At 36.5% G+C, this 12,056-nt stretch overlaps 1 protein-coding gene across 1 annotated transcript in view; it reads left to right on the top strand.

The window, feature by feature from the left end:
• TYR (tyrosinase) overlaps positions 1 to 12,056 on the top strand; it is a 51,933-nt gene that overhangs the window by 15,167 nt on the left and 24,710 nt on the right. The window contains exon 3 of the mRNA XM_016206730.2: positions 6,127 to 6,274. Coding sequence (XP_016062216.1) covers positions 6,127 to 6,274 — 148 coding nt within the window. The remainder of the gene's footprint in view (positions 1 to 6,126; positions 6,275 to 12,056) is intronic.

Raw genomic sequence — 12,056 nt, 5'->3', positions numbered from 1 at the left:
CCAATTTTAAACATCGATATAATGTTCATATCTTCAAGAATATGTCTACACACCTTGTTTTGTGAAACACTGCTATAGACAATTGGAGTCATGAGAGGTTTTTAAGCAGTAAATTGATATGATTCTACCTATACTTCAAAAATATATGTACTGGATTCACAAAAAGTAAGTGAATCATACTTTCTATATACACAAATGCCTGTTAAATTTTTAATCAGTGCCTTGTTTCTCAAAGCAGAAGGGTGGGAGCATCAGAACATACTCGTTTTATCTGGTTGTTAGAAACTCCAGTCAGGATGCAGTGATGGCCTGCTAGGAACTGTGACTGAACTTTAGGGGACACTTTAATTTTTGCAGAGACAGATTTCTTGAGACCCAGAGTTCTAATATCATAGTAGAAACACAGTTTTATATTTCTTTTGGAAAGAAAAAAAAAACATTTTAAAAACAGAATAGCTTAAAGTTTGGGGATATTAATGCTTGATACTCAGTAAACTTTTAGCAGCAAGTGTGATAATGATAGAACCTAAGCAATCTCTGTTAAAAAAAAAAAAGGAGTTTCAATTTCCATATATATATATATATATATATCTAAATATATACATATTTTTTTAATATGACTTTATTGATTTCAGAGAGAGGAAGTGAGAGGGAGAGAGAGAGAGAAACATCAATGATGAGAGAGCCACTGATCAACTGCCTCCTGCACTCCCCTACTGGGGATCGAGCCCACAGCCCAGGCATGTACTCTGACCGGGAATCGAAGTGCGATCTCCGGGATCATAGGTCAATGCTCACGTGCTGAGCCATGCCAGCTGGGCTATATTTATATATTTTTAAATGACTCATCTGTTTCTTCTACATTCTACTAGTTGCACTGGCATGCAGATTGTTCTTGCCAAATGTGAATCTTGAGAAGGTAATTTACGACGTGTTCCTCTTACATGCTGATGCACTAATTTTTTAGCTCTATATAAAAAACACATTTTAAACAATGGAGTAGATTTGTATTTGAGACCTCCAGTGGACAAAAATTGCTTCAGAAAAGCATTAGTCCTAAACTGAACTAATATACAAGTGTAACAAAATGACAGTATTTTCTACTTAGAATTAACTTTTTAAAAGCACCTCTGAGATGCAATTATCTCCTTCTACAAATTTTTGAAATTCAGTAAGGAAATTAAATTTGACAGAAACAAACATTGGTCTTAAGGAGAAGAACATCTGGCCTTATATACTGGTGGCACTACCAAAGAATTCCAGCCTTCTCAGTGTTTTGTGACAGGAACCTGACTGATCCAGCTGACTGCATGCTATCTGAAGTCCTGTGACAGGAAGCTTCTGAAGCCCTCATCCAAAGGAAGAGGGAGAGTGGGAACTGCCACGATTGGGCTTTCTCTACCCTGATAAAGTATATTATGGAAAACTGGTCTGGATCAGGTGCCTCTGTTTTTTCAGCATTTTTATGAAAGAAAAAAAAAATGAAGGAAAACAAGGCTACTATTGAAACTAGGAAAAAAAAACTAGAAAAGAATACTGTCATCTTCTTTATAGTTACTAGGAGGATTAAGTCACATGAGGAAACACTTAGCCTAATGCCTACCACCCAGGAGTTAAAAGTGCAGTAACAGCAGTCATTTGTTGCCAAATGGTAATTAAGTGGTAACAAAGAGAAACAGAAAATGTAGGAATCACATTTCATTTATAATTAAATTGGGAATATGAGGCTTTGGGATATGTAGGCATGCTGAAGGTTGATAAATGCAAACACATTTGTGAAAAAAATTCAAAGATATTTTAAAGTGATTTCAATCAAAGCATCTTCAAAATAATTACTCTTAATTTAATATAAGTAAAATCTTAATTATGTTTTCCTCCAACTAACTTTATTTAACGTTAATTTTTTACCCATGGCATATGTATGCTCTTATTATATATTCATAGCAATAATCCCTATATGCAAATTTTAGATATGAAAGATTAAAACAAAATATTATAAGAAGGACAGGGGACTTGAAATGAGAAAACTGAGGATATACCTTTGGCATTAGCTATTCAGAAGACATGTGACCTTTAATATGTCATCTAGATTCCCCAGCTCAGTATCTTGATCTGCAGTATAAGCATGTTCATACTTACTCTGTCTCCCTTATGTAAGGAACATCCAATGGTGTCCTAGAGCTGACACGTCTTCTATGAGAACTAAGAGCATCTTTTCCCAACTCTTTACTCAATGACATCAAGTTGGTACTTTGAAATTAATAATCATGAAATATTTACACCATGAAAACTGACAGATGCTACAAATCAATATATTTTCCATACATCCTCCATTTCTCCTCTGAGGTTAATTAGTTATTAATCTTTTGCTAGTACACTACTGGGAATGGCTAATGATAAAATGCGCCTGAAAGTGTTTTGTGAACTATAACATGTAATGCAAATATGTTATAATGTTATGAAAAATTATAGATATGGAATCTATGACTTGCATATCAAAATGTCATTAAATGATCTTGCCCAATTAAAACGCAAAGATATAAATGAGATAGGATACACTTAAATGACTTAATTGGCTTGTATATTACTGAAATGACCTATCAAATCAAGCCTATGAAGGGTTGTTACACACAACCTTAGCAAAGTAACTAATCATCTGTTTGCCTGGGACTAATATGGGCCTTCTTAGGTATAACGGAAGCATTAACATTCAATCCAATCCAATCCAAGGACCAGAACGAGCTACATAATCTGTAGGACCCAGTGAAAAACGAAAATATTAGACGCCTTGTTCAAAATTATTAAGAATTTCAAGATAGCAAGAGCAGAGCATTAAACCAAGTACAGGCAGTTCTGCATAGGGAACTCTCAGCTGCATGCTTATGAAACTGCCCTACCTAGGACATAGGACTTTCAGTGCTAAAACCAGGCAGTCTGGGGGCAAACAGAGACTAGGATGGTTAGTTACCCTACCTTTGCTTCAAAAAGTAGTTAGCATTAATATATTGATAATGTTTTAGCACATCTAATGAAATACACCAAAGTACATCAAGTACTTGAAATACATCAAGTACTATCAACTCAGTCATAAATAAAGAGTAGGAGGAGAATACGGCTTAAATAATACTTCTGTCTATAAAGATATTTGTTTCAGTCTGTACAACTTAGAGCACTAAATGATTCTGCTGTGGGGCTCAATGTTTCCAAGTCTTTCCAAACACACAAATCTAATCTTAGAATATAAAAAGCCATTATAAGATTTTTACCTTAAAGCAAGTTTCAGACACATTCTAAATGAAGAAATGGACCATTATTTTTTTTCCCCAGAAATTTTTTCTAGTTTTTATTTTTTTTAGTTTATCTTAATTGTTGAAAGTATTGGACCATTATTTTGGTGTATAAGATCTTCTAGAGGTGTGTCCATAAACTGGAAATAAGATCTATGAAATGTTAAAAAAAAAATCACTGAACGGTGCAATTATGTATATACTGTGTGTTTGTAAAATGTATGTAAAGAAAAAGATTAGATGTGCACACACACAACACACACACAAGTATTGAGGCTACCAAGTGGAGAAATTAATCTGATGTTTAAAATAATAAACAATTTAAAGTGATACCACATGAAATAGTTCTGTTGCTCTCCTATATTGAGTGTACTGAGAGGACTATGACTGGTTCAACCTTGTCTTTGTGCAAAAATGAAGATAATTAGAGCAATTCTTAGTGCATGTTAGAGTTACCTGGAAGACTTGTTAACACAAATGGTGAATACCACTGACTTTCTAATTCAGTAGTTTTCTAAGAGGGCCAGAGTATTTGCATTTCTAACAAGTGTACAAGTGTTATTGCTGGCTCTAGGACGATACTTTTGAGGACCACAGAATTTTTGTAGCATTTGTGACTTAAGTATCATCTAATACGTAATTATATGGTAAGAAACAATAACTACATTTACTTCATTACTCTGTTTCTGTAGTTGAATTTCCTGAGTCAAATTAAAAGTATTTTCTAATAGACATAAATGCTAATTAATTACAAGTATGGCTGTTGAGCTGGCATTTTATTTGAGAAAACTTGAATTGGATTGAATGTTAATGCTTCTGTTATACCTAAGGACTTATTTAGATCCTAAATCTTTTTTTGACCTACAATATTACATTCTGCTGCCAAGGATTTTAAATTATAAGCCTTTTAAAAGTACTCAGGTATCAAATACAACCTTCTAAAATGATTGTGTATAACCTTGTGAGGCTATGCACTTAGTTTCTGAATTAAGTTGCACATTAGGAGAGTAAATTAAGGGGAATATAGCCAGTGGGTCTCAGTCACTTCTTTTCAATCTTCAGATACATTAATGTACATTTTTTACATCTTTTTGGGGGGTTTCTTTTCTGCAATTAAGTCTTTGGAACTCTATGAAATATTAAAATTGGTTAGAGATGAACTTAAAATTAAATGAAATAAATTAAATGTACTGTGTTCTGAAGATATAACTACATACTTTTTCACATTTCAAAATCCCACAGACAAGATAAAGTGCAGCATCTATAATCCAGCTTCCTAGAAGGAAGCATACTGAATTAAATATCATGATGAGTAAAAACGTCCACCAAGTGCCTGCCACTTAGTAGTTGCTCAATTTTTTAAACTTCAATACTGAATAGGTATCAGTATGAACCTATTTCAAAGCAGAAGTAAGTGATGTGGGATTTAAAGGCACAAGCATTTTTGAACTGTCAGAATATAAAAGGAGAAAATTTCAAGTGAAGGAAATAATGTATTCAGATAAATAATATATTCAATAAAGTTTTTAAAGAGTCGGTTCAAGTTTAGAGGCGGGAAAGCAATTTATCCTAAATCGGTGAATTTAAACCCTGGTTGGACATTAAAATCACCTGGAGTGTTTTTAAAACTCCAAGTGCCTCAGTTTCACTCTATACCAAATAAATCTAAATCTCCAAGGATCAGAGATAGGCATCAATATTAAAAAACAAACGAACAAATAGGAACACCCCCAGAGTACTACTGGGAAAGAAATGAAAGAGAAAGAGATGGATTGACAAGTGGAAGTTTCCTATTGTTATCATCAGCCTGAAACTATGTTTACTAATTTCTAGGAATGTAGCACACAGATCTGAAGGTATGACACGGAGTTATTTGGGCAACTGTCACTGCCCTTCACATACAACTTGGAGTCATTTTGGCATCTGTGACTGCACAAAAGGCCCCTGCTGGCTTATTAGACTTTCCATCCATGGGGAATCCTTGGACAAGAGAGAGGCAATAACACAATCCACACCTTGCTGTTAATGGGTGAAAATAGCAAGTCAATAAATTCATTTCATAGTACATGGGAAAAAGAGGTTCCTAAGGTGTGTCAGCAAGTCAGTACAAACACAGCCTAACTCAAAGGTACAGAAAAACAGCTCAGGTTTTGAAATGAATCAAAGCTCTATTCAGTTCCTTGATCCTCTCAATTACTAGCTTGAATTTAGATGTGTTATTTAACTTTTATAAACTTAAGTTTTCTCATCTGTAAAACTGGAAAAATAGTAATATTTACACCACAAGTAGTCAGGGGATTCAAATGAGATCATGTACACTAAAGATACCTGACAAGCATGTTGCGTGATTTATTATATACTTGATGCCTGGAATTTCCTCTTTGACTTGCCCTTCTAAATGAGAATAAAATGTCAGTGAGGGAAGCTACTGATGTTGGTGTAATCATTTATTTCTTCCAAGGTAATTTACTGTCCAAAAAATAGTGTAAAGTAAAATAGAGAATAGTTTGTTCATATTTTTATATTATTCACACCCATGATATTTTCTCTATTTTGCCACTTAAATATCAGAGTAGAGCTCTTTGAAGCTATCATTTCTATAAGCTCGTTGCATTTGATAAATGGGTGCTTATCATGAGAGCTACTAACCAAGACTAGCAGAAAACCCTATTGTGCCACAACACTCCACCATCAGGACCCAGAATGTAAACAATCCCAATATGAAATGAATCTTATTATTCTTTTATGACTTTGAATTAGGCTTTCACTTATCATTGTAAGATTTTCAATCATTAAGGCAAACTAATTGTGTTTTTTCCAATTTTCTTTTTGCCAACAGGATTTGCTAGCCCACTTACTGGGATAGCAAATGCCTCTCAAAGCAGTATGCACAATGCCTTGCACATCTACATGAATGGAACGATGTCTCAGGTGCAGGGATCTGCCAATGATCCCATTTTCCTTCTTCACCATGCATTTGTTGACAGGTTGGTGGGCACTTCTTTACAAATTATGTGCATATTGGTGTTAAATGTCGTGTGACTTTAGCTATTACATAAAAGCTAAGGAGTTGTGGTGGTCTATTGTGTCAGATCAGGTTCTCCCAGAAACAGAACTTAAACTAAGGATTTGAACGTGAATGTTTTATTTAAGTGTTTTATTACAGAGAAACCAATAAGAGATTGAGTAAAGCAGGTAGAAAAGAGATGAAGCCGAGTAAGAGGACAATTTCAGCTGAAGTCCCAGATTCAGCCAGATCTTACACCTCAGTTTGTCTTGCCTTAAGACAAAGGAACAGAGTTTTTGGACTCCCATATTAAATATAACCACTGGCTACAGATTTCCGAGGTAGGAGCTGTAAAGCTCCCAGGTACTACCCAATTCCAGACAGGCAATAGGCTCCAGTGTCCAAGGGTCATCTTCGGAGGGTTCTGGGGGCAGTGGTTAGGAGTAAAGCATGTAGAATCAGGGAGGTGGGCACATAGAGCTGGTGCAAGGCTAGCTAAAGCCACCTGGATAGGGCACGAATCTGCTATATTTCATATTCTCTCTCTCTCTTCCTCTCTCTGGCAATGTATTTTTATTTCTTCTTTTCCAACCTCAGACTCTCACGTATAAGCAGATACAAGTCTTTGATGTGAGCATTCCATGAGCAGTTCTCCAGAAAGGATGCACTAAGGCCCAACCACCCTGTTTAATGTGACTTCATTCCCCTGGAGCATGTTTCCCCCTTATGAACCTTCATCCCTGATAGTAGAAAAGAAAGTATATGGAGGATGGTCAGCTGTCTGTTTCTGGGTTCAAGGAGAAGAAAATAAAGTATCAAATCATGACAGACAAATGTAGGGCTCTTTTTTGTCCCTGCTAAGGTAATTTCCTCATAACAGCCAGTGAACAAAAGGCACAGATTTATACCTACCACTAAGATAATGCTGTTATTCTCTTTGGCAAATATAACAGTTTCTCTATTTCCTGTTGTAAAGATAAGGAAATGGAAACTGAAAACTAAATGTTTCACTCATTACCATTTCTACCTCACTCATGTTCCCAGGAACATGGACAAAATATCAAATAAGAAAGGGGCCGTTAGTCTGAAAGATTAGATTTTTATTGCTTTTATGGCAACTCTAATATTATAGAAATTAACATCCCAAGCCAAGTTTTATTCAGAAAACAGTTTTCAAGAAAGTGTGTAAACACTAAATTATGATAGCAATATAATACTATAACCACCTATACCCATATAAAGGAGCGAGGGAGAGGGTTGGATAAACATCTTACCAGAAAAGATAGATTGAACTCTTTCTACTGTGTCATTTTTACATTGTATTGTTGTGAGTTTTTGGCAGTTTTTTATCTTCAGTGTTATCTCATGAACTTTAAAAACTTCTAGACTTCCTAGACACCTTAATGCACTAAGCAAGGAATCACAAACTATGGCTTATAGGTCAAAACTATCTTCTGCCTTCTTTGTAAATAAGATTTTATTGGAAGATGGGAACAATCATTTATTTACATATTGTCCATGGCTGCTTTCATGCTACAATAGCAGAGTTGAATAGTTGTGACCAAGACCAAATGGGCACAAAGTTTTTTGTGCCTTACAGAAAAGTTTGTTGACCCCTGCCAAACCACAAAATCCAGTATTTATATACCAGATAGGAGAAAAGAAAAGAAAAAAAAAAAAAGTTGACCTTTAGCTAGCCCACCAAATATATAGAAAATGCTATAACTGAATTCAATATCTGGAGGCATGTTTGTTTAACAGGATAAAGTCATTATGCAGATGTAAGGCTTTTAGATGCTACTCCGCCACCTTGGAAAATTAAAAATTTCTGTCCTCCCAGAATTTTCAGCTAAACCTACCTTAACATTAGATATCTGTGTGGTTATTAAAATAATTCAAAAATCAGCAAATGGCAAAGTAGTGTCTCATTGAGCCCACACAGACAAGCTGATAAAGATTCTGGGGATGGAAAGGGAGAAAGAAACAATACTATAAAGATGGATAGAGACCTGTGGATACCACAGGATACTACGGCATCTGAGATGGCCTCTCAAGTCTCTTCTTACACTTACAGAGACTCATTTCTTCAATCAGAGGTCTATTCGCTGTCAATGAGTCACAAATATATTTATTGAGCACCTACTACATGCTGAGTATATTTGCCTGAATATTCTACATTTGTTCCTGCCTCTATGCAATGCTTATACTATTTTCCAAACCTGAAACCTATTTTCCTTGAGTTATCTAATTTCTATACAATCTTCAACGCTAGTTTTAATTTCACCCCCTCCATTAAGTATGCCCAGACCATGACTGTGTATAACCATCTCTCCCATCAAGGGTGTGTTGGAACCAGCCCACACTGGCTAGCAAGGTCTAAATGTAGATCTTTTCCCAACTCTGCTGTAGTGACCTCAAGCTGTAGCTTGAAATCAGCTATGATAGGAGTATTTATACAATGAAATCGGCAAGTGCTACAAATCAAGGCTTTTATACTGAGAGCTCGTTATTAAAATAATGGCCAGCACACCACTGTTCCCATCTATTACCTCACATCACATTCTCTCTCTACCCTTTATTTTGGACACATAATTCATATTGTTCTTATTGATTATGTTACTCATTTGTGCTTTGTCTCACCCACTAATCTGTGAGCTACTTAATGGCAGGGCCTATGCCTTTTATTATATTCATTTTTTTCTCAGGGTTTTGTCTAGCATATAATTAGTAGGTGTGTAACTAATTCTTTTTTATTTTAAAATGTTTCCTTGACACTTGGATTAAATATAGAAACAAATACAGGTTTTTACTTTATTTTTTTATTTTTTAAAATATATCTTTATTGATTTCAGAGAGAGGAAGGGGGGGAGAGAGAGAGAGAGAGAGAGAGAAACATCAATGATGAGAGAGTCATTGTTGATCGGCTGCCTCCTGCACACCCCTGGACTGGGGATCAAGCCACAACCCAGGTATGAGCCCTGACCAGGAATTGAACCCCGATCTCCTGGATCCTAGGTGGATGCTCAATTGTCAAGCCACACCTGGCCAGGCAAATACAGGGTTTTAAATAAGAATTTCATTGTATAGATTTAGTAATCACTTAATCACTTATTAACAGGCATTTTAGTTGTTCCTCCCTCTCTTTTTCTAAACAATATATATATACAATTTTGATTTGTGAGTGTACCTAAAGAACAAATTATCAACGCTGAAATTGAAAGGTGTTTATTACACCTTATTACATTTAAAATTATTAGATATTTCCAAATTGCCTTCCAAAAATGACTCTGCCAGCTACATTCCCACAAATAGAGAATGAAAGAGTGTCTGTCTTCCTGTACTAGGTGTTATGAACCTTATTAACCTTCGCTACTCTGAAAAGTAGAAAACCGTTTATTTTAATTTTTGTTGCTACTCTGAAAAGTAGAAAAATATTCATTTGAATTTCTGTTTCCTATATATGTTACAGGATATATTTTTCTAAAATGTCTGTTTACATTTTCTGCTGTTTCTTATTAGGTTTATGTGGGTTTTTTATTACTGAACTATATAGGCTCTTCATACTTGTTTTTAATTGGCCGTTCTTGTCATAAACATTATAAATATTTTCTGCAGCTCTTAACCATCTTGTAAAGTTTTAGTGGTATGCTTCTAGCTATTCAGAAGTTGTTTTTATATGGTTCTTTTTATTCAGTCTTTTGTTCATGGCTTCAGAGTCCTTAACTTTTTGTATTTTTAGTTGTAAAAAGACTGAATTGATCTAAAGCTCCAAGGTCCTTTCTGGACTTTACAATACTCTGGGTAATGTTTTTTGAAAAATGACAGTAGAGTGCATTAGCACAATTACAGGGCTTGAGCAGATTTTGTAGTGACAGTTTAATGATGCTTTTAGTTATGATTAATAGGTAACTGACAAATGGATAAGTCCAACTCGTAGTTAAAATTATTTGTCTCTACTATTCAAAGGCCTGACAAGGGACTCTACACCCTTCTCAAGTTTGTAACAAAAAACCCACAACTTTCTGGCAGGGAGAGAGGGCTGCGGAGTAATCACTGCAACAGAAAGAATAGGCTGGAGTTTTGTTTATTCTTTTTCTCTAAGAAGATTGAATCTGGAGCATGCTAAAGACAGAGAAACTAGACACTTCAAACCAACCGAACGCCACAACATCCATCAAGCAAAGCTGATGTTTTCACAATGGAATCAAGAGCTTTTATGCCTATAGCTTCCTCAGGAAACAAGATGAACATCAGTGCTCAATGGTGCCCTGTGAATAAATGTCAAAGCAGCAGAGGGGGCTTTGGAAAGACTTCTATTTCTTGACACCAATCACTCAAGAAGGACCCGGGTGGACACAAGCAAGCAGTCCTCTGCATGCTTGTGGTCATTCACCTGTGAATTCAACAAACATTAAGTGTCCTCTATGGGTTGTGTGCTATGTAAGGCCATGGGGATGCAGCAGTCACTAATACTCTTCCTCCCTACCTAATGCCTCCCAGTCTAGATGTGTAAGTAACAAAATATAACTTCTGGAATAAAAGTGGTTTAATAGGCTAGAGTATGTGAGAGCAAAGAGCACCCAGTAAATACGGGCCACAAGAGCAGTCTTTTTCATGCCCTGCGTCTGCAGCACCTGGCACTATGCCTGGCACTGAATGGATAGTCAATGGATATTCAGGTGTTATATTCTCTTGTTTGGAACACTCTTATGACTGGTGGCTTTATAAAGAATCAGTAGGATTTTGACCCATGAAATTTGGTAACAAAAACATTTAATTCATAGGAAACAAAACAAGAAAGGTACAGAAGTGTAAGGTAAAAAGAAACTTCAGGAATTAGGCCATAGTAAACACAGTACTAAAATACTAAAAGCACAGCTGGCACGTGAGCGTTTACTGTGTGCTAACTGCTAAGTGCATCGTATGGACTGACTCACGTGATACTACAGCAGTCCTGGGAGTTAAGTGTTATCATCCCCATCTTACGGACGAATGGACCAGAGCACAGAGACGTTAAGTAACATGTTGGGACAGGAACCCATGTTCTTAACCTTTACTAGATGCTACTTCATAAAGGATTTAGAGGCTTAACAGGAGAAATGTTTCTATATATAAACTAGTTCTTGTAAAGAAAGTAGAGTATAAGGGACTCTTTTAAAGTACACACAATGGTTTTGTTCTTTACTCACTATTTTGCTAGCATTCTACAGTAGTGACGACACCTCATTGGTTCTCCTGTAGCTTGTCTCTTGAGTGCATGGGATCCCAGAGAGGCACAAACCTAAAGCAACAATTCCTGAGATGGCAAGCCTGCGTCACTCCTCACTACACATTAATTACAATTTCTGGAGTGACTTCTTGGCTGTATCTGCCACACAGGCTCCTCCCCCACTCTGCTCCCCAAGCCTCCCCTGAACCATCCTAGAAGGCTGCCCTGACCCAGCTTAGAAACCAGCTTAGAAGGCTGCCCTGACCCACATGCCCACAAGCCAGGTGCCTGCCAACTTGGCAGCCCAGAAATAGTCCAGGCAGAAGGCAGGTCCCTGGAGCTTCAGGAATGAATAGCAGATTGCTTGCCTGCTGGTGACTGCAAGGCTGAAGCTTGCTCAGACAGGCAGAAATCCCAGGGTTATGGAAGGAGGTGAGCTCAGAAACCAGAGACAGGTCTTCATGCCTGCTCTAGGAAGCAGACAGATGGCCAAGGAGGGTCTGTCTGTTTCTTGGTTTCTTTTCATACTGTTGGGTTGTGGCCAACTTTAAAA

Source organism: Miniopterus natalensis, chromosome 11, assembly GCF_054644295.1.
Source record: "Miniopterus natalensis isolate mMinNat1 chromosome 11, mMinNat1.hap1, whole genome shotgun sequence".
Lineage (NCBI taxonomy): Eukaryota > Metazoa > Chordata > Mammalia > Chiroptera > Miniopteridae > Miniopterus > Miniopterus natalensis.
This window is presented reverse-complemented; position numbering and strand designations above follow the sequence as displayed.